Source organism: Oncorhynchus gorbuscha, linkage group LG02 (genome assembly GCF_021184085.1).
Source record: "Oncorhynchus gorbuscha isolate QuinsamMale2020 ecotype Even-year linkage group LG02, OgorEven_v1.0, whole genome shotgun sequence".
Lineage (NCBI taxonomy): Eukaryota > Metazoa > Chordata > Actinopteri > Salmoniformes > Salmonidae > Oncorhynchus > Oncorhynchus gorbuscha.
The window spans coordinates 50,840,676-50,864,942 of NC_060174.1; the positions used below are offsets into that span (position 1 = coordinate 50,840,676).

General features: G+C 43.2%; 1 protein-coding gene across 1 annotated transcript in view; it reads right to left on the reverse strand.

The window, feature by feature from the left end:
- The window catches only part of LOC124003963 (hepatocyte growth factor receptor-like), a 71,285-nt gene extending 63,929 nt beyond the window's left edge, over nucleotides 1-7,356 (reverse strand). Inside the window, 3 exon segments of the mRNA XM_046312664.1 lie at nucleotides 3,221-3,790; nucleotides 3,793-4,459; nucleotides 7,039-7,356. Of these exon segments, the coding sequence (XP_046168620.1) occupies nucleotides 3,221-3,790; nucleotides 3,793-4,458 (1,236 nt within the window). The 5' untranslated portion in view covers nucleotide 4,459; nucleotides 7,039-7,356.
- Nucleotides 7,357-24,267: the final 16,911 nt, after the last annotated feature.

Genomic DNA, 24,267 nt, shown 5'->3' on the forward strand with positions numbered 1-24,267 from the left:
ATCAGGCTTCAGATTCAATTTAAAAGCAATCAGCGTCGGGTGGGTTTTCACAGATCAATGGTAATCTAATAATAATTTTGACTTTAAATGTGGCTGTTTGTTATTTTTAGAGCCCAATTGGCCTCTCCCTCTCTCTCTCTCTCTCTCTCTCTCTCTCTCTCTCTCTCTCTCTCTCTCTCTCTCTCTCTCTCTCTCTCTCTCTCTCTCTCTCTCTCAATCTCTCTCTCTCTCAATCTCTCTCAATCTCTCTCGGTCTCTCTCGGTCTCTCTCTCTCTCTCTCTCTCTCGATCTCTCTCGATCTCTCTCGATCTCTCTCTCTTTCTCGCTCGACTCAATTTATGATAATGGCCCCAAAGCCTGTTGGTGACATTCCAAGTCTGAACCATCTCTCACTCTCTTCCATTAACATTACACAGCAAAATGTGTAGTGTTTCTTTTTGTTGCCAATAACATTGTCAAGCCAAAATCTCCTGTCTAATCCAATCAAGAGGCTCTTTGAACTTTGTGTGTATACAGTAAGTCTATTGACGGGACAAGTTATTAGTCTTTCATAAGTATTCTAGATGATTTGTGTTTCTGGTAACAAACAAACGGCCCCCATGAGACCCACAATAAGCCTGCAGTGAGAGAGGCAATGAGCAGCTACTGAAAAGAGACTGGCTCTAGCCTATAGCACATGAAAAAGACGACAGAGACACCAGTGTATCATTTATCATATCTGGCTCCCTACACTATTTGGGCACATCCTAAATGGCACCCTATGCCCTACATAGTCCACTACATTTGACCAGAGGCCTATGGGCCCATAGCCAGGAGTTAAGAGGCTGGGTGGAATTGACAAACCATTTACATCATCAAACATTCTCTTGCATCGGCTCACTTCTCCAACCCTCCTTTAAATTCCTATTCCAGGTCAGTTTAGTTGACCAGAAGATAAAACAAATGATGTAAAGTGCGCTAAAGCTGCCTCATACGTTTACAACTTTTTACTGTTTTATGGCCTAGATTATCTGGTTCTCTTACTATGCGATAAGAGAGAGGGCCTACTTGCCATATGCCACTGAATACGACCCATACATTCATTAGACAACAACTGGGAGGAGATCCTTCTTCAGGCTTCAAAACAAAAACAGGGTAAACCATTGGTGACGGTTGGTCAGTTATTGTACGTTCAGACTCATTTAGTTCTTTACTGCCTTTCCCCGGGATTAAAAAAAAATGTGGTGCTTTAAAGTTTAAATTACTCGTTGTTTAGACTCGAAACGGCACAACGGAATATGTTTGAATGACTGTTAAAGTCATACGTAAAAAGAGAAACCCTGTTAGCGTTTACCTGTCGCGTAACGTTAAAAGCTCTTTTGGCTGCAGCAAATCAACACAACATTTGATAATCGACTAGATGGATTTAACTGTATGACATTGTCTGAAGCAGAGAATCCCACAAAACCAAAATATTTGAAATAGCAGATTTGAGTGATGAATGTTTGAGTGTGTTCAGAGTCGGTGAAAGAGGGACTGAGAACAAGAGCAGGAGAGACTGTACACCACTAAACCCAAAACAATAATAATGGGGTTTCTGACACGCAACAGCTGCCAAGAAAGATGATGTAGGCTATAAAAACGTAGCCTACTTAGTTCTGACTGTGGAATTATTAAAAGGTGTTACACATGATTACACTTTACAAGTGTAGAGAACCCTGCACCTCAAGGCATCTGACGTGGCTCTCTTGTCTGTCAAGTAGTGTAGTCAAGGAAAAATAATCTCCAATACGATTGTGCACCGCAGTGCGCTAGCTGCATTACTACAGATCCTGGTTCGATACCGGGCTGAGTCCGGGAGACCCACAATTGGCCGGGTGGAGTGGGTGGGGGGGGGGGGGGTTTGGCCGGCCAGGAATTCCTTGTCTCATCGCGCTCTAGCAACTCTCGTGGCGGGCCGGAGGCATTCACGCCGACACCGTCACCAGGCGTACTGTGCTTCCACAGACACATTGGTGCGTCTGGCTTCCGGGTTAAGCATGCATTGTGTCAAGAAGCAGTGCGGCTTGGCGGGGTTGTGTTTCAGTGTAGAATAGAATAGATCTATAACTTTAGAAGTAGCTTGATGTGCACTGTTATTGATTGGCTTAATGCTATATCTAGACTAACACCGTTTTCTCTTTCCCACAGATGGAATCAGATGTAGGTGGGCGTGTCGAGGGAAAGCAGAGAGATAAGTTTCCCTATTCCCTATTCCCTATTTCAAGACACTTGGGGGTATCCCAAGATACAATCCTTGTGATGGAGAGGAAATTTACCCTTGTGCAAAACAATTTTCAAGAGGGAGTGAGAGAGAGAAAGAGAGAGAGAGATTCTCATTAGATGCCTCTGCTCTGACGGGCATAGGGATGGGATCATCTTCCTCCCAGCAGCTGCCGAGTCCCTGTTATTCTACCACAGATTCATCGTGGCTCCCGAAGAGTCAGAAATGCATTCCGTGATTCCATTTGTCCCCTCTGCATTCTTCTCTGCAGCCCCCTCCCCTGCTCTCCTCCCTCTGTATCTCCACTGTAATCTACATAATCGTTAAAACCTATTAACATCCTTATTCTGTGGAGTGCACCCGAGTTATACACTGGCTTAACATTACATGGTGACCAGGCCTATAGCTTATATGGCTGCAGGTTAGGTAATGATTCAGTCAGGCCTACCTGGAATCAAATACTACTTGAAATCTTTCAAATATACTGCACATTGAGCGTTTGCTCAAGCAATTGTTTTAAATTGTATTTGAACCCAGGTATCGATGAAGTCAAGGGAGGATTTTTAGTGCTGCTACAGATATTGACAGGACTATTGACAGGACCTCCGGAGAGGTCGTCAGCAGTTAAACTCGTGTCACTATTGATCAGATGATTTAACCGATTGATCCCATCCATGATGAAGTATGGATGGAGAAGACAGAGAAGAGGAGAGGCATGAGGCCAGTGAGGCCAGACAGTTGACTCCCTCCCATAATGACTTATCACTGAATTCTTGTGCCTCGCTAGATCTCCTTAATCCATGTTTAATTCAAGTCAACTACATACCATATTTATTGCAGTAGCTAATTCTCTAACTCTAAAATCCAGAAAATAACCTAATAACCGTAATACCCTTGAAGATTACTCTCACTACATCTACAGTGCAGTCTATTCTATAACACATAACTGTTATAGTGCATTGCTGTTCAGTTCTTACCCCGTTGTAGCAGCGCTTCTCCTCGGAGCCGGTGAAATGGTATGGCTGCTTGGTGTGGCACTTCTGGATGAAGTCCTTGAAGAAGTTGTTGACGTCTGCCAGTGAGATGACGCAGACGGCCGAGTTTGCACTGGGTTCCGGGGAGTCTGGCTTGGACCGGGCAAAGGCGGCGAACAGCACGTCCTCCCCTTCCTTCAGCCCCATCTCCTGCCTCAGCTCGCGGCCCGCCTTGGCCACGTGGGCTGCCTGGAGGACATTAAACACCTCGATGCTGGCTGAGCGCCGCCGCCTCCTCCTCTCCGTCAGGATGCACTCGAATGGCATCTCTACGTAGCGCCGCAGCTCCGGGTCCGTGCCGCACATGCGGACGATGCGGGTGTGGTAAACCTGCGAGCTGTGGCCCTCGCGCTGCACGGTGAGGAAGTAGGCGTGGTAGCCGCTCTGGAAGGAATAGACATACTGGAGGTGGTGGTCGCCGCGGAGGCCCGGGGCCAAATTCATGTAGGACTGGTCGGAGAAGAAGCGGAAACCATCTTGGGTTTCTTTCATCTGACGCACTGAGATGGTGTGGTGTTGTGGCTGCTGGGCCTGGGGGCTGGAGATCATCCAGGATGGGCTTCCGGGATCTCAGAGTTTCCTACGAAGAATCGCACCACGCCTCCGCTCTCCACGTTCAGCACACGGGACCCCAGGGGGCTAGTCACGCAGTCGGGGCAGCCATGCCGTCCTCCTTGATCTGTCTTGGGTGAATACATGCACTGTACCTCCCTGTCCACCTTATTTCTCTCCAGCAGGTGGCGACGGCAGACACCGGCGTCCGCTGAGCCACAGCTGAACAGCTCATCGTCATAATAACGCTCCACCAGCAGGGCCATGTTATAGTTGTCCACCACAGCGTTGGTCTTACCGCAGGCTCCATCCTGACAACTAGGACCACACCGCCTTCTGACAGCGCCTTCAGACACGGGCCCGGTCTGGTACTCCGACAGCTTGGTCAGGTTCTCTGACAGTGCGTAGATTCGGTTCACGGCACCAATGTAGACGGTCCCCTCGAAGGTTACCAGGTTCTGAATGGCGGAGATGGCCTCAAAGGTGGGCAGGTCGTAGGTCACAGACAGGTTGAGCTTGGAGTTCTCAGCTGCCTCATTACACTGACTCATCACCACGGACCCAGAGAAACAAAGAGCCCAGCGGATGATCACAATGTGAGCGATGTCCAACAAGCAGATATTCTTCATCCTGTTCCAAAAAAAAGTTTTAAAATTAGTTCAAAATGAGGAATTACTTATTCAGAACACTTGTGTGTATAAGGTAGTAGTTGTGGACTTGTTAGGTTAGATTACTCGTTGGTTATTACTGCATTGTCGGAACTAGAAGCACAAGCATTTCGTTACACTCGCATTAACATTGCTAACCATGTGTATGTGAATACTGTTACACAAATGCTGGTTTTGCTATGGTTGAGAAGCATATTTTTTAAAATCTGTGTGTTGTTAACAAAAGGCTAAGCTTGAGAGCTACTATCTATATTTATTTCATTTCATTTGCGATTTTCATGAATAGTTAACGTTGCGTTATGCTAATGAGCTTGCGGCAATAATTACACTCCTGGATGCAGGATGCAGGTTTTTTCCGTAGCCAAACGTGATGAACAAAGTTGCGTTATGGTAATGAGCTTGAGGCTGTATTCACGATCCCGGATCCGGGATGGCTCGCCGCAAGAAGTTAATAGAGCCCTACTTCAATATCAAACACATCAGCACTATGACTCGTTGTTATTGTGAACAAGCCAATCGCTGACACTCATGAGTGACTGGAGTCCTGTTGCTGATGTGCTGACTGAGTGACAATAAAGTCGTAGGCTATTGAAGTAGCGTGCCGCTGTGTTGACCGAGCACCACCAAACACCATTGAGCACCACTTCTGTGGTTCCAAATTCCATCCACAGTGCGACCCAACATGGTGAATCATGGTCGTGGACACAGCAGCCCTCCCTCTCTGCAGGGCGATGCAACCAACCACGGCGCTAAGTTTAGAAAATGTCTCCAAGGTAGCGGGAGATAGAACTCAATTAAAACAATGCAGGGGGACTTTGAGTGGTGCTCTGTACAAAATGATAAATAGTTGGTGCAGGCCACTTAAATGGCAATCCACTGGGGAATGCTTTTATGGTCTGTCCGAGTGTCAGAGAAAGAGGGAGTGTGGAAGAGAGAGAGAGAGAGAGAGAGAGAGAGAGAGAGAGAGAGAGAGAGAGAGAGAGAGAGAGAGAGAGAGAGAGAGAGAGAGAGAGAGAGAGAGAGAGAGAGAGAGAGAGAAATAGAGAGAGAGAAATAGAGAGAGAGAAATAGAGAGAGAGAAATAGAGAGAGAGAAATAGAGAGAGAGAGAGAGAGAGAGAGCGAGAGCGAGAGCGAGAGAGAGAGAGAGAGAGAGAGAGAGAGAGAGAGAGAGAGAGAGAGAGAGAGAGAGAGAGATTTTCGACCAGATCATTTGCAAGTATGATCCATATCAGGGCGATCTGAGTTGGTGGTTCAGCACATCTTTAACAAGACAACAAAAACTGCAGGAGAGAAAGCCCAACAGAACCCCTCAGAGGTTTTTTTTAGCTTATATTGTCGATTCTCAGAAAAAAACAATAAATGGAACTGGTATAGGAAGTTATGTTATTGATATGTTCAGACAATTGATCCAACTCATTATCATATAAAATGGTTGATTCCCCAGCCATCATGTAATGGGCTATGGAAATGATGATTTCTATTATATAATGAATGATACAGTATGTACTTAATTACTGCAAACAAATGATTGATTAACCCTCTGGGATTTCTTTAGGATATTAACTGCCCTGAAACATAGAACCACTACAAGATTGTAAAAAACGAAACAATAAGAATGTTTTATTGTCACATACACCAGATAGGTGCAGTGAAATATGTTGTTTTACAGGGTCCGCCAAAAGTCGTGCAAGTTAACATCGAAATAAATCAGTGGAAAGTGCTAAATTAAGCAATTAACATGGACCATCACCAGTCCAGAGTTCTGACTACTATACTATTTTCAAGGATGGAGGGGAGCCAAAGTGGCAGGTGTGCATACTGGTCAAGTGACTAGTTTGTTTTTTTAAACTTAAAATGATGAGTAAGAGTGAGGAACAAAAACACATTTTCTCGACTCCACATTCTACTACGCACCTGCTCCACTCCCGAAACAATTCATTCCCTATAAGAGGTGTTATTGCAAGGAACAATGACTTATCCTAAGTAAATACAGCTTTGAGAAACAGAATATTTGAGGATATATTGTGATTTACAGAGAGGGAAATGACTAATGGGAGAATTTGCTCTGTGAGGGAACACGCGGACATTTCTGTGAGACTATTTCTGGAGATGTTGGTTAGTGTAGGCAATAGATTTTGAGCATATTATAATGCATGTATTGCAAAACTTAGGCTATTTGGACAATCGTATTTTCTTTAGTCATTGAAATAATTCAGTAATGGCCATTGTGCGCAATTGTTTTGTTTTTGCATGGAATAATCTGACATTTGTAGGTCTGACTGTGCTCTTCAAGAGGTGATGATATTTCAACCAAATAGTGTAACATTTATTTATCAATCCTTTGTAAACGGCAATGGTATTTGCGGAGCTGTGGGTCTTGCCCCAAAGAAGGTAAATCGAACGCTCTACACCTTATTGGGACGTTGTATTGAAAACGACCTATAAAGCATTGACGAGTGTTTCGTGGATGAGTCACAGGCTACAAAGTCATTCAAAGTAAAGCAAACATGAACAATAGAAAGGCAAAAATAAAACTTACCTGTCAGTTAGGCAACTATCTCAGTTATGTTTTGGTTTCTTCTTTCAAATCATAGTAAGCCCACAAAACTCATGCATGCATGCATCAACGTTTTTACGGATAAAGAACAAATTGATGCGCAGGAGATGTTTGACTTTGAATACTCTTATCAGACGTTTTCCCTTTCTTTTCACAACGATCACAACCGTTTTCCCGTTTCTCAGACAAAGTTCGACTCTTTCTGACTCCGATTCACAAGCTGCGGACCTGTGTGACTCAGGATATAATGTAGATGTGTAGGTCACACACACACAGGCATTCTAACCCCCTGCGTATTTTTGGCCGCTTTAGCGCGCGACGCTCCTCCTCTCGACTACTGTACTGCGGGTGGTTGGAAGGCGCGCGATTACACTCAGGTGAGTTTACAGGTTTCATCGATAGCAACGCTAACTTTTCTCATTATTGTTCAGTCTTTAGCTTAGTTCCCACATTGTATGTTAATTAATAATTATATGTGCCATAACAGGTAAATAAAATAGCCTATAACTCGTTATAGAAGCACCTTTCCTTTTCACTAGAAAAACTATCCAACATTCCACCTGACTTTCCCCAAGAAAGACCACTGACTCAGTCTATTCTTAATTATTGGTTGTCAAGTTAAAAATGCTCCCTTAGCTATCAATAAAGAGGCAAGTTCTGGCAACAGCTCTGGTGGACATTCCTGCAGTCAGCATGCCAATTGCACACTCCTTCAAAACTTGAGACATCTGTAGCATTGTGTTGTGTGACAAAACTGCACATTTTAGAGTGGCCTTTTATTGTCCTCAGCACAAGGTGCACCTGTGTAATGATCATGCTGTTTAATCGGCTCCCTGATATGCCACACCTGTCAGGTGGATTAATTATTTTGGCAAAGGAGAAATGCTCACTAAAAGGGATGTAAAGAAATTTGTGCATACAATTTGAGAGAAATAAGCTTCTGTGTGTATGGAACATTTCTTGGGATCTTAAATCTCAGCTCATTAAACATGGGACCAACACTTTACATGTTGTGTTTATATTTTTGTTCAGTATATATACACACAGTACAAAGGTGATTGGAAGTGACTGGGATGGCACAATACAATTGGGGACTTATTTCCATTGTGGTCTCCATTTCTTTTTTTTTACAGACACATTACATAGATACAGACACATTACATAGATAGATACACATTGCATAGATGCAGACACACTGCATAGATACAGACACATTACATAGATACAGACACATTACATAGATACAGGCACATTACAGAGATACAGACACATTACATAGATACAGGCACATTACAGAGATACAGACACATTACATTTACATTTTACATTTAAGTCATTTAGCAGACGGATAGATACACATTGCATAGATACAGACACACTGCATAGATACAGACACATTACATAGATACAGACACATTACAGAGATACAGACACATTACATTTACATTTTACATTTAAGTCATTTACAGACACATTGCATTACATAGATACAGACACATTACATAGATACAGACACATCACATAGATACAGGCACATTACAGAGATACAGACACATTACATAGATATAGACACATTACAGAGATACAGACACATTGCATAGATACAGACACATTACATAGATACAGACACATTACATAGATACAGACACATTACATACATACAGACACATTACATAGATACAGACACATTACATACATACATACATACACATTACATACATACAGACACATTACAGAGACACAGACAAAAAAAAGGTTATACTATTCACACATTAGCCAGCTTTTGCCATTCTTTTCTAAAGTGGTTATGGCTGGTATGGCTTTGAATTGCTGTGGTTGTTTGTTACACTCAACAGCTCCGGGATACACAGTACCAGTCAAAAGTTTGGACACACCTACTCATTCAACGTTTTTTCTTTATTTTGACTATTTTCTACATTGTAGAATGATAGTGAAGACATCAAAACTATGAAATAACAGAAATGGAATCATGTAGTCACCCAAAAAGTTTTAAACAAATATATTTTATATTTGAGATTCTTCAAATAGCCACCCTTTGCCTTGATGACAGTTTTGCACACTCTTGGCATTCTCTCAACCAGCTTCATGAGGAATGCTTTTCCAACAGTCTTGAAGGAGTTCCCACATATGCTGAGCACTTGTTGGCTGTTTTTTCTTCACTCTGTGGTCAAACTCATCCCAAACCATCTCAACTGGGTTGAGGTTGGGTGATTGTGGAGGCCAGGTCATCTGATGCAGCACTCCATCACTATCCTTGGTCAAATAGCCCTTCAACAGCCTGGAGGTGGGTTTTGGGTCATTGTCCTGTTGAAAAACAAATGATAGTCCCACTATGTGCAAACCAGATGGGATGGCATATCACTTTAAAATGCTGTGGTAGCCATGCTGGTTAAGTGTGCCTTGAATTCTAAGCACCCCCACATCATCACACCTCCTCCTCCATGCTTCACGGTGGGAAACACACGTGCAGAGATCATCCGTTCTACTACTCTGCCTCTCACTAAGACAAGGTGGTTGGAACTTAAAATCTCCAATTTGTCCATTGCTCGTGTTTCTTGTCCCAAGCAAGTCTCTCCTTCTTATTTGTGTCCTGTAGTGGTTTCTTTGCAGCAATTCAACCATGAAGGGCTGATTCACACAGTCTCCTCTGAACGTTGATGTTGAGATGTGTCTGTTTCTTGAACTCTGTGAAATATCTGACGTGCAGTTAAGTCTAATGAACTTATCCTCTGCAGCAGAGGTAACTCTGGGTCTTTCTTTCCTGTGGCGGTCCTCATGAGAGTCAGTTTCATCATAGCGCTTGATGGTTTTTGCGACTGCACTTGAAGAAAAAAGTTATTGATATGTTCCGTATTGACTGACCTTCATCTCTTAAATTAATGATGGACAGTTGTTTCTCTTTGCTTGTTTGAGCTGACTTTTACCAAATAGGGCTATCTTCTGTATACCACCACTACCTTGTCACAACACAACTGACTGCCTCAAACGCATTAGGAAGGAAAGAAATTCCACAAATGAACTTTTGACAAGGCACACCTGTTAATTGAAATGCATTCCAGATGACTAACTCATGAAGCTGGTTGAGAGAATGCCAAGAGTGTGCAACGCTGTCGTCAAGGCAAAGGGTGGCTACTTTGAGGAATCTCAAATATAAAATATATTTAGCTTTGTTTAACACTTTTTTACTTACCACATGATTCCATATGTGTTGTTTCATAGTGTTGATGTATTCACTATTATTCTACAATGTAGAAAATATTAAAAATAAAGAAAAACTCTGCAATGACTAGGTGTGTCCAAGATTTTGACAGGTACTGTAAAAATCTGTTCTTACCAGATAGACTCATATTTAAAACAGTGAATGTTAGAGTCTCTGGCTGTGGTATTATGCTGGTGGACATCTTAAACATATGAAAAATGGTTGGATCGATACCTGGGGGCTGAGTCCGTGATAATTCTATGGACCAGACTAAGTCGAATTAATATGACTATATTTTCCACGGATAGCCAGGCTAGCTGCTTAAAATGCTCGACCTCTAGACGAGAATGTGGGGGGGACATTTAAGTACAATTCTCATAAACTGGTCTGTAGCTTATGCATTCGATGCTTTGGGCTGCTGGTGAACCATGATGTGCAGGAATAATCAAAGTGACACTGGACTAGCGCACTTGCCAGAGTCCTTAGGGTGTCTATACCTAGGTTTCCATCCAATTGCCAGATTTTCAAGCAAATATCAAAAACTGCATAAAAACTAATAATTTTCCCGTCAGAGTTGTGTTTCCATCAAATGGACTTGTTGCAGATAAAATTCGGTGGACAAAATACGTAAATACATAGTTAAATGGGTTTCCATTCATTTTCAACTCTAGGCCTACTGATAGTTTTGTCACAAGAAACATTTGCTAGGCATAGCGAATTAGTGCACTCTGGTATCGGTACTTGCGCTCTAAGCCGAAATCTTGCAGATGCAGTAAAGATATAGCCTACATGATGAGATTATTATGGACAAAAGTGAGAGATCATTTTGATTTGTCGAAGGGCAGTCGAAGCATCGATCATCACGCCACCAGAATAAGACCCTCAGAATGTATTGAATGGAGCATCAAGCTCATCACCGTGCACTTTCACCACCCTGTGAAGTTCATCACAACATATTTCCTCTGGCCTAATAAAGTACATGCTTTGCCATGCTGCCGTGTCATTTTCTTTACTTTACTCGCATAAAAAGGTCGGATGGAAACCTGGTTAATGTCAAGCCATTTGGAGGATGCTGGAATTATATTTTCGACAAACGTGTGAATGCCTTCAGGAGACTTTTGAAGTAGCCCAAATCAGATTAAAACCATTGTTACTGGTTGTGTTTATGCCACATAAAAAAAGGTCATTTTAAAGTTAAATTACAAATATTTAGGCTATATCGAAGCTTTCCTTCTCGCTCGGATTGGAGAGGAGGCAAAACATGTTAAGCTTTCCTGAATAACTGGACAACGATTCATTGCATTGTGGTGTTGTAGGTTAGTCTAGGTAGGACACTTGTATTGTCCCTAAACAAGATCAATAGGGGAGCTTTTTAAGCTCAGCCTCTCATGTTTTCACTGTTCTTTCATGAGCAATGATGCACCTGGCTTCTCTGCTGCCTATATCAGCCCGTCCCATTGGTTCTTGTGGATTCATATCGAAAGTTAATGCTCATTTGAATGGTTTTTATGTGTGATTCTTAGTTAGCCTATTGCAGATCTGTACAAACGATCCACCTACCGCTATTGTCACTGTGAATGGCGGATAGAGGACCGGTTAGGCAGTTAGCCTGGTAGACTGTACTAAATACCTGTGGTATAGTTAGCACATGGAAAAGTGTAGTGCGTAAGGGAAGTAACAACACACATTTATAATGGGGAGGCACATTCAAGCAGATGAGGAAATGTGGCTAGGATGAAATAAATTATATAGTAAAACCTGCAAAAGAGCAAATGTAAACCAGGGATAAAACACACTACCCTCCCCCTGTGCCCAATAAAACACCACACAACTCTCCCCTATTTTGGACTCGCTCCCCACCACAGTAAATTTCAAACGGGTCCTAAACCCAGCTGAGTGTGTCACCTATGAATCACGGTGGACAGCACAATGATCACTTTGTCCCACTTTCCTGAAACCAGGCTATTGAAGTGAAAGGGAGTTGGGAAATCAAGATAACAGTGTAACGTTTGGTGAACATAAAATGAGCAGGCACGCTGGTCAGTAGGAGACTATTCACTTTCTACAGTGACTGCAGAAGTGACGGTGACCTTTGACTTCTGAGGGAGGTCGACTTCTTTGAGACTGTTGAGTGTGATGGAACAAGTGACAACAGTAAGCGAGAGCAAGTAACACAAGCGCCCTTCGTATGACTTCATTCTAGTGACTGGTGAACTGGTGAATGTAACATGTGAATCAGGCGCCATGTGTTTGGGCGATGTGCACCCTTACTATAGTCACCCACTTGGCAACAGTGGTTGTAATAATCTGTCACACCAGACATTATCTGGTTGTAGCCTATGTGAGAGTGTTCTGTTCAAGCGCACATACATCCTGCTAATGTTTCTGTGAGTCAACGCTCTACCCTTATTCTGTCAACAACAGTTACGTAGTGTGGAGTATCCTCGCCTGCTTACTCCTCCTTTGTTGGTTTTATAGTGTGTGTCTCATGTCTGTTTGCTGTGTTTTTGCCGTACCTCAGGGCATGTACAGTTTGTCTGATGCAGTAACCAAGGGGTGTGTCTGCTCTGGCAGAACGGTGTGTGTGTGTGTGTGTGTGTGTGTGTGTGTGTGTGTGTGTGTGTGTGTGTGTGTGTGTGTGTGTGTGTGTGTGTGTGTGTGTGTGTGTGTGTGTGTGTGTGTGTGTGTGTGTGTGTGTGTGTGTGTGTGTGTGTGTGTGCGTGTGCGTGTGTGTGTGTGTGCGCCTGCGTGCGTGCGTGCGTGTGTGTGTGTGCCTGAAGGGCTCCTGTGGTGGCTCGTGGCTCCTGTGGCGACAGTGGACTCCATTCCAACTGGGGCGTTTTTCCTCAACAGCAGCTGAGGAGGAAAGGTTCAGTTGGGTGGATGGTCGGGGTGGTTAAACCTTACGTCTTCACGCTGTAGTCACTGCTGTTGTTGGTCTGTGAAAAACTCACCGCACCATCCACCACCACACCACAGTTCTGATAAACAGAGATATTTGTCATGCCGTCCTGTATGTATAGCAAGGATCCGATTTCCACAGATTTCATGGGTACGGCATAAACATTTTTACGTTCATTGAACATAACGTGTCCCAAAAGTAACCCGGACCAGCGTAGGCCAATGAACGTTCTATAACTGTTGTTGCCATCTAGTGGAGAAGAGTTTCAACAACTAGGCACTGTTTCCTCTTGGAATTTGAAACAGAGATTGTGGCAGAGGCTAACGAATGACAGGCAGAAAAAGAGAAAGGCAAAACTAAAAAATGGGGAGAAATAAACAGAGAGAGGGACTTACTTGTCTTAATCCTATGAGCCACCATGACTCTCTTTTTTTTGTTTTACCTCACAGAGAACCCCCACTGTCAAGAGGAAGAGAGTGGAACAGTAATAATCATCATCAGTCCCCAAGTCATCCAGCAGTGGTAAGTCTAGTAGAGATACTGTATCTATCACCTGGCTGGTCAATAGAAACCTGAAGTAACCGCTGACCATAGAGATCTATCCTCCATTCTGTCACTGTAAACTCTGATTGATGCTTGACCCATTAGTGGCCCTGACCCTGCTGTGGCCTGGGCTGGGCTGGGGGGGGGGGGGGGTCACTCCAGAAGTTGATCACTGTAACAGACAGACGGATAGACAGGGATTTAGTGATCCCCTCTCCTCTCAATCAATCAGTCACTAAACCACATATCCTGGAGATGGAGATGGAGGCCAGTGACTGAGAGTAATGTCCAATAATAAAGCATCTTGGCGATAAAAACACAATGTTTGGTTGGTAAACAACAAGAGAGACATACATGTGTCAATATCCCAAGATGGAGGTCAGAGGAAGAGGACATTGTGTCAAGATGAGTGAGGGTCAGGTGGACGTACTCGTCTCAGAGACAATCTGTTTGTAGCGTCACAAGCGTGGTGGTAATAAAATAGGAAATCAAAAGATCCCAATCTGGGAGTTGTACAATAAGATAACTACATCTGAGAGTGGAAAAGTGTCAATCAATAAGACTCTGGCATCCTCTAATCTCTCCTTGTGTGGCCATTATCGGACAAAATCTCATTGTCATTGTTCATATTTGCGGCACAGCGTCTGTAATAAAAGTGATATGAGACAAAATGATGTCATCTGTGGAATATTGGAAACATGAACTGAATCAAAATTCAGAAAGGCATACTATAACATTTAGCTGTGGTAGATAAACCCTCACTTAGCGTTACAATAAAACCTTCTCTTAAACTTTTCTTGAATTTGTTTCAGGGGGAGCGATAGATCCGGATCCCATTCTCAAAACAACCGTCCAAAAATAAAACATTTACTACAATATGTTGAATTATTTTTTTGATCTCTCTCAGTCTCTAGTGGAATGCTCTCGGGTCTAGTTAAAATGTTTACGCGGTTTCTTGAAAGAGCTATTAAAAATCCACTCGACTTGTTTACCCGAGGAAACGGACACAAAACAAATCACGCTCAAGTGGAGCCAGGTTCTTCAGACTCAGAGCAGCTCTAGTACTATTCTACCGGCTCACTCGCCCATCTGGGAGAAGCCAGGTCATGGGTTCGGATTACAGGGCGGCTAGAGGGGACTGGGCACGACTGTAACAATTCAGGGCCTGCCTGCCATGAGAATTTCATATTTGTAAGGTATGGGACGTCTTCCTCCTTCCTGTCTGGCTTATCTCCCAAAGCTGTGGATTAACAACATGTATGTTATAGAGAGGAGGACTGTTCTGTTTAATGGATGACAAATCCAGACATACAGTCTGTGCAATTGAACCTGTGGACATCAGTACTTATATATCTTTCCTGACTCATTTTCCACCAGGCAGTAAAATTGTGTTGTCAAAAAGACAACAGCAAAGCAGTCAAAACAGGAACGCTTAAAGACAAATAGCTATGTGAGAGGATGACTGGTGGTGTGGAGAAGAGAAACCTGGTGTGCTACAGGGAACATCTGTAAGGGGAGTAGATCTTAGACACTGGGGCTGGAGGAGATGGCCCACTGCCATTCTGCCTGTGTGATGTCAGGGTTCATCCCCATCATCACTACTCATGGCGGGCCAAGATATCTAGACTGGACTGTACCCCCAAAAAGTATGGCTCCAAGACCTGTTCTCCCTGACCCGTTGTGGAGGTGGGAGAAGAGAGAGAGAGAGAGAGAGAGAGAGAGAGAGAGAGAGAGAGAGAGAGAGAGAGAGAGAGAGAGAGAGAGAGAGAGAGAGAGAGAGAGAGAGAGAATCAAATGGAAACAGGTCTATGTCACCTTACTTTATCTTTCCATTGTGTATGATGACGAATCCATCATTGGATGAATCATCCCAGGGAGAAGGAAGGACACCTCCAAGGCACCAACTTATTGTCTTGTTCAATGAAATGAGGACGTAACAAGTATTTTTTCCTCTCCCAGAAATGGAATATGTCATTGAGTCGAGTGGATTTACTCAGAAACCCTTTGTAACCAAGGAGAGATGTGTGTACTCTATGCAGGTCTAATCTGTTATCACCTGATGGCGCCACTGTGCTGTTTCATTGGTCGGCTACATGACCAATCACCTAACAGTCACTCCAACGGAAAAATGTGTTTAATGTCACATTTTCTTCACTTTATCCAAACTCTAGTACTAGATGTCTGATTCTCTATGTATGCCAGAGGGCTACGGCGTGAGGACTGTTGGTCATTGTGGCAAGGTAACACTGACGCCTTTGTGTTCTGTCATCCTCCTGTTATGTCTGCTTTGGGCTCACTGTGTGAAGCTCTGGATGGAAATTTCCCTCCTGGAGGAGTCTGAGAGGGTTTCTCCCTCACTACTGTAAACCTACCTGCGGCTGGGAGTCTGGGACTGACGGAAGCCTTCTCCACCTCTCCACCTCTCTAGTAGTAGTTTTCTGGGCCGTGTATTCATTAGGTCACACCGTAGCAAGACGTAATAAAACGTTTCGCAATGGAAATGGAAAATGTCTTATTGGACATGTTCAAGTAGTTCCTCCCTGTTTCATTCAGTTGTTTTCCGTTTGGTGCCTAGTGAAAATGACAGTGTTGTGCTTAATGGACCATGGTCCAGTAAGGCCTGGCCTGCTGTCTTTATGCTGTGTGTGCTTCAGGGGTTCCACACCCTCTCTGGAAGGTCCAGGGAGGTCCATTGGTCTGTCCAGGCCATAGAATTAGAATCGCTAGAAGGGACAGACCACACTATCACAGAACAGACAATAAGCCTGATGGACAATGTGAAAGAGGAAGGCAGCCTTAGTGCAACTTTAAATCCCTTTAAACTGTAATTAGGCTACTGATATTGAGGCAGTGAATCAAGATACTGTTTAAGCAGATACACAACATGACCAAAAGTATGTGGACACCTGCTCGTCAAACATCTAATTCCAAAATCATGGGCATACATATGTAGTTGGTCCCCTCCCACTATGCTACTATAACAGCCACCACTCTTCTAGGAAGGCTTTCCATTAGATGTTGGAACATTGCTGTGGGGACTTACTTCCATTCAGCCACAAGAGCATTAGCGAGGTCAGACACTGATGTTGGAGAATTAGGCCTGGCTCGCAGTTCCAATTCATCCCAAAGGTGTTCGATGGAGTTGAGGTCAGGGCTCTGTGCAGACCAGTCAAGTTCTTCCACACCGATCTCGACAAACCATTTCTGTATGGACCTCGCTTTGTGCACAGGGGAATTGTCATGTTGAAACAGGAAAGGGCCTTCCCTAAACTGTTACCACAAAGTTGGAAGCACAGAATCGTCTAGAAGGTCGTTGTATGCTGTAGCATTAAGATTTCCCTTCACTGGAACGAAGGGGCCCAAACCATGAAAAACAACCCCTGACCATTATTCCTCCTCCACAAATGGGTGTCTACATACTTCTGTAAATATAGTGCATATGGAGTTGCTTGTCTCAACCTGTACTTACTGTAAGTTACGTGTTTTTTGTATAAATCAAGACTGAGATAGGTCCTGTTTTCTCAATCATTGTAGTGTATTACTCAACTGTTTGTTTCAATGTTTCTGGTTACCATGGTGATGGTGTGCAACCTACAGGGGGAAAATTAGCAACACTGAAGAGATGGGCATAAGGCCTCATTGATAAATAACCCCTGTTATGTAGTATGACTCTGCTTACCACATTCAAGTCAGGGTGGAGACAGATGGCACAGTGGCTAAAATGTTTACTCTACTCTCGTTAAATTGTAGAATGGAATTTCCTTAGCTTTTCATATTATTTAACCTTTTACTGCAGTGGGCTTAATCAGGGTCACACAGAGTGTTTCTTGGTAGTCTTAAACAAATCTACTTTGAAACATAAGTATACACCTTACAGTTTCAGCTTGGACACCTTGAATAGGAAGGATTCTAATAATGGCGCCAGAGGAGATGGCTTCCGTTTTACGGTCCCCTAACCAATTGTGCTACTGTGTGTTTTTTATTCATTATAGAAATTAGGACAGCGATTACTCATCCTGTACTGGAAGAAGATTTTTTCTTTAACAAGTTGGACGCGAAGGATTTACTCCAGACACCGACAAGGCCCTCATCCATGTAATTCGTAAGAGAAATAGACGGAGATATCGGGGATGGAGGTCTGGGTGCCTTGTAAGGATCCGACGGCGAGTGGGTAATCTGCCTTTACCATCGGTCCTATTAGCCAACGTGCAATCATTGGATAATAAAATAGACAAACTATGAGCACGTATATCATACCAACAAACATTAAAAACGGTAATATCTTATGTTTCACCGAGTCGTGGCTGAACGACGACATGAATAACATACTGTACAGCTAGCGGGATTTACACTTCTTCGTAGGATAGAACAGCCGCCACTGGAAAGACAAGGGGTGACGGTCTATGTATATTTGTAAACAAAAGCTGGTGCACGAAATCTAAGGAAGTCTCAAGGTTTTGCTCACCTGATGTAGAGTATCTCATGATAAGCTGTAGACCACACTATTTACCAAGAGAGATTACATCTATATTCTCCATAGCTGTCTATTTATCACCACAAACCGATGCTGGCACTAAGACCACACTCAATGAGCTGCATACAACCATAAGCAAACAGGAAGATGCTCATCCAGAGGCACCGCTCCTAGTGGCCGGAAAATTTAATGCCGGGAAACTAAAATCCTTTTAACCTAATTTCTACCAGTGTGTTAAATGTGGAACCAGAGGGAATAAAACTCTCAACAAACTATCATGGTCTAAAAACAGCAAGAGAGTCGTGAAAGGGGCACGACAAAGCCTATTCCCCCCCAGGAGACTGAAATTATTTGGCATGAGTCCTCAGATCCTCAAAATGTTCTACAGCTGCACCATCAAGAGCATCCTGACTGGTTGCATCACTGTCTGGTATGACAACTGATCGGCCTCTGACCACATGGCACCACAGTAGTGCGTATGGCTCAGCCCAGTACATCACCGGGGCCAACCTTCCTGCCACCCAGGACCTCTATAACAGGTGGTGTCAGAGGAAGGCCCTAAAAATTCTCAAAGACTCCAGCGACCCTAGTCATAGACTGTTCTCTCTGTTCTCTCCGGCAAGTGGTACCGCCAAATCTAGGTCCAAAAGACTTCTTAACAGCTTCTACCCCCAAGCCATAAAACAGAGAGAAACAGACTCCTCACAAGTCCTCAACTGGCTTCATTAAATAGTACCCGCAAAACACCAGTCTCAACGTCAACAGTGAAGAGGCGACTACGGGATGCTGGCCCTCTAGGCAGAGTTGCAAAGAAAAAGCCATATATAAGACTGGCCAATAAAAATTCAATATTAAGATGGGCAAAAGAACACAGACACTGGACAGAGGTACTCTGCCTAGAAGGCCAGCATCCCGTAGTCGCCTCTTCACTGTTGACGTTGAGACTGGTGTTTTGCGGGTACTATTTAATGAAGCCAGTTGAGGACTTGTGAGGAGTCTGTTTCTCAAACTAGACACTCTAATGTACTTGTCCTCTGCCTCAGTTGTGCACCACACAGAGTTGTACGAGATCTTCAGTTTCATGGAAATGTATCACATGGAATAGCCTTCATTTCTCAGAACAAGAATAGACTGACGAGTTTCAGAAGAAAGGTTTGTTTTTAGCCATTTTGAGCCTGTTATTATTGCTTCCTTAGTCAGCACAACAGTTTTCAGCTGTGCTAACATAATTACATTAGGGTTTTCTAATGATCAATTAGCCTTTTAAAATGATAAACTTGGCTTAGCTAACACAACGTGCCATTATAACACAGGAGTGATGGTTGCTGATAACGGGCCTCTGTACGCCTATGGAGATATTCCATTTAAAAAATCTGCCGTTTCCAACTACAATAGTCATTTACAAAATTAACAATGTTTACACTGTATTTATGATACATTTGATGTTATTTTAATGGACAAAAAAATGTGCTTTTCTTTCAAAAAACAATGACTTTTCTAAGTTACCCCAAACTTTTGAACGGTAGTGTACATCAAGGAAGACTGAAATATAGCAAAACCATTTGACAGAAGCACCAGATTTTCTGCAGGTTTTTGGTCATTTCACTACAGGAAAGGGCTACTGCTTTATTGTAAAGGATTGAAAGGTGGAAATAGATCAGAGAGAAAGGGAGAGATCATAGAGAGAGAGAGATCATAGAGAAAGGGAGAGATCAGAGAGAGAGAGAGAGATCAGAGAGAGATCAGAGAGAGAGGAGAGAGAGAGAAAGAGAGAGAGAGAGAGAGAGAGAAAGAGAGAGAGAGAGAGAGAGAGAGAGAGAGAGAGAGAGAGAGAGAGAGAGAGAGAGAGGCAGAATTCTTTGAGGGCATGATGACCCCAGTACATAGCTACAATACTTCAACATCTCTAGGCCCCATTCTTTCCTGTCCAATATGGCTGAGTTATATCAGAGAGAGGGCCAGGAACAGTTCAGCATGTATATGTATCTTGTTCAATTAGTCTCTGGCATCCAGTCATTTGAAGTGAACCTCTGTATACATTGTTGTTGACCATTTCTGATTCCTAGTAATGTCGGTGTAGTTCCTGGAACTGTCAGGGGTTACATAGCATGTGAGCACTGAGGCCAGCCCCAATATGAATTGCTTTGCCGTGATTATTATGAATAGATATCTGTTCTGAAAAGCATGGTAAGTCTTTGAATGCAAACTAACTGAAGGAGGACGGTTCATGTCTGGTAGAAAAATGTATTACAATGATGATGAAAACTAAATATTAGGAATCATTCTGAGTAAAATCTTGTAATGGGGAATAATTTGATTAATTCCTCCCCTGTAATTTCTGCCCGTGTTGAATGTTATGGTTAAAGTTTGACGCCACGCTGAGCCGAGGGCACGCTGATAATGTATCTGTGACACCGTGTGATTATGTGACTTACCGAGGATGTTATGTCTTCCTCCCAGCCTCTCGGGCTGGTATATACTGCTCTGCTCTTTTGTTCACCTGAAAATCCCCTTCACAGTTTGGCAACGAGGATGGGATGCTAAGGTATTCAGCCATGTTCGTTGAGCGAAGCTTCAGAATCATCTCTCTGCAGGTGAGGCAAACAAACGTGTGTACTCCTCTGTTGTGGAGCCTTCTGTGGTTTCTCTCACTGAGAGGTTGCCTTCCCGTAGTATCTAAAGATTATCACATATTTTGGTGAAAGGAGCCTCGCTGTATTGTCAATAGATCCATCTTGGTTGCATTGTGGTCAACATATTAAAATGTGAACATGGTACCTGCGGGGTGGGAAAAGCATGTCTCTCAGGGAGAGTCACGTCAGCTGTGTGTGTGGTCCATATTTTGAGAGGCGCTAATTGTGCATTCGGGCGAGCCTGTCTGTAAGGGATCTGCAGTGTCAGGCACTTGTAAAGCTGTACAGCAGTGTAGTCTGTCGATACGGGGTCTGCAGCGTATCAGGTGCTTGTAAAGCTGTATGACAGCATAGTTGAGGCACGGGTGTACTCCCAGTTAAGACCATATAAAATCAAATAAAAAGCCACACTGAGCCGAGAGCATGCTGATAATGTATCTGTGACACTGTGTTATTCTGTAACTGGGCGCTGATGTTGTGTCTTCCTCCCAGCCTCTCGGACTAGTCTTTACAGAACATTAGGTAGTGTCGGATCAGAATATAAAGGGCCCGTCTCCAAGAGGCCTGTTAGACATGTTTCTGTGTGAGAGGTGTCTCCCTGTTTGCAAACTTGTTTTAAACCGAATTGATGTATGACTGACGAACATCCGCTTTGCAGAACATATCTTGTCAATGCATCGGTCAGTAAATGGCCAAATAGAGCAGCTTTTTCCAAAGGTATTGTCAACACAAGTGGGGTGATAAGAGTCTAAGTCTGTGTGTATATCTTATTCATAAACATTGCTCAATCTTACAGCACAGGTGAAGAATGGTGGCTACAACAGCACATAGTGATTTGGAGGCCCCAGGCAGGGGCCAGTCTGTGTACTTAGTGTGCAGCCCAGGTCTGAGCTGATTCCCAATTTCACTGGCTTATGGTTTTGGGTCACCATGGCAATGCGGGTGAATGCCTCCCCATCTAGCTGGAAGTACTCCATCCCTCCATCCCTTGTATTATGTAAAGAATCATGCCCAGTTCATGAGGCCCCTGATGATGTGAGACCTGAGATGGTAAGTCTGCCACTGGTAGCCTCAACATTACATCATTTTTACCTTAGGGATAGTCTTCTGACCCAGACAAAGCTCCTCTTTGGAACAGTCTGAAAGTTTGAACAGCAAGGAGGCCTACATAAAATAGTTGTCTTTTTAAAAGTACCCGCAAAACACCAGTCTTAACGTCAACAGTGACGAGGCGTCTACGGGATGCTGCAAAGAAAAAGCCATATCTCAGACTGGCCAATAAAAATATAATATTAAGATGGGCAAAAGAACACAGACACTGGACAGAGGAACTCTGCCTCCAGCATCCCAGAGTCGCCTCTTCACTGTTGACATTGAGACTGGTGTTTTGCAGGTACTATTTAATGAAGCTGCCAGTTGAGGACTTGTGAGGCGTCGGTTTCTTAAACTAAACACTAATGTACTTGTCATCTTGCTCAGTTGTGCACCGGGGCCTCCCACTCCTCTTTCTATTCTTGTTCGAGACAGTTTGCGCTGTTCTGTGAAGGAAGTAGTACACAGCGTTGTATGAGATCTTCAGTTTCTTGGCAATTTCTCGCATGGAATAGCCTTCATTTCTCTGACGAGTTTCACAAGAAAGGTTTGTTTCTGGCCATTTTGAGCCTGTTATCGAACCCACAAATGATGATGCTCCAGATTCTCAACTAGTCTAAAGAAGGCCAGTTTTATTGCTTCTTTAATCAGAACAACAGTTTTCTGCTGTGCTAACATAATTGCAAAAGGGATTTCTAATGATCAATTAGCCTTTTAAAATGATAAACTTGGATTAGCTAACACAACGTGGCATTGGAACACAGGAGTGATGGTTGCTGATAATGGGCCTCTGTATGCCTATGTAGATATTCCATTAAAAATGATCCCTTTCCAGCTACAATAGTCATTTACAACATTAACAATGTCTACACTGTATTTCTGAGAAATTTGATGTTATTTTAATGGACAAAAAAATGTGCTTTTCTTTCAAAAACAAGAACATTTCTACGTGACACAACTTTTGAACGGTAGTGTAGGTGTATTTGCACAATATAGTCTAAATATCACATTCTATCTATGGACAAACGAAGGTCAGAATCATATGACAACAATTCACCTCTCCTCAATGAGAGACAGATTTACAAATCAAAACGAAAGAAAACAAAACAAACCTAACAAGCAAGCATCACTAGCAGATGGGATTATATTACATTTTAATGTGCACAGTGACGTGAGATTGTACAGTAAAAGCAAGGGAAGGAAAATGTCATTTTAATATAAAAATACATATGACCTTTTTCATTCAATCAAGCAACGTGCTAATATTTACCATCCTCACAGAGAGCAGGTATTCCTTATATAATGCACTATATAGGGGGCATTTGGGACGCAGACAAAGTGTGCTTCATGTCAGTATATTAAAAAACATGCCCCCATTTGCTATCAAACAGCAGTGATTTCAGGGGTGGGAGACCTACAGTGCATTCGGAAAGTATTCAGACCACTTGACTTTTTCCACATTTTGTTATTGTTACAGCGTTATTATAAGATTTATTAAATAGTTTTTCCCCCTCAAAAACAGTTTTTTTTAGAAATGTTTGCTAATTTATTTAAAAAAATGAATTATCACATTCACATAAGTATTCAGACACTTTACTCAGATCTTTGTTGAAGCACCTTTGGGGGTGATTACAGTGTCGAGTTTCCTTGGGTATGTCGCTACAAGCTCAGCACACCTGTATTTGGGGAGATCCTCCCATTCTTCTCTGCAGATCCTCAAGATCTGTCAGGTTGGATGGGGAGCATCGCTGCACAGCTATTTTCAAGTCTCTCCAGAGATGTTTGTTTGGGTACGAGAAGCGGCTCTTGCTGGGCCACTCAAGGACATTCAGAGACTTGTCCCAAAGCCACTTCTGCATTGTCTTGAATTTTTGCTTATGGTCGTTGTCCAGTTGGAAGGTGAACCTTTGCCCCTGTCGGCGGTCCTGAGCGCTCTGGATCAGGATTTCATCAAGGATCTCTCTGTACTTTGCTCCGTTCATCTTTCCATCAATCCTGACTAGTCTCCCAGTCCCTGTTGCTGAAATACATCCCCATAGCATGATGCTACCACCACCATGCTTCACCGTAGGGATGGCGCCAGGTTTCCTCCAGAAATGACGCTTGGCATTCAGGCTAAAGAGTTCAATCTTGCTTTCATCAGACCAGAGAATCTTGTTTCTCATGGTCTGACAGTATTTAGGTATTTAGCTCCTAGAGGGCGGTCATGTGCCTTTTACTGAGGAGTGGCTTCTGTCTGGCCACTCTACCATAAAGGCCTGATAGGTGGAGTGCTGCAGAGTTGTCCTTCTGGAAGGTTCTCCCATCTCCACAGTGGAACTCTGGAGCTCTGTCAGAGTGACGATTG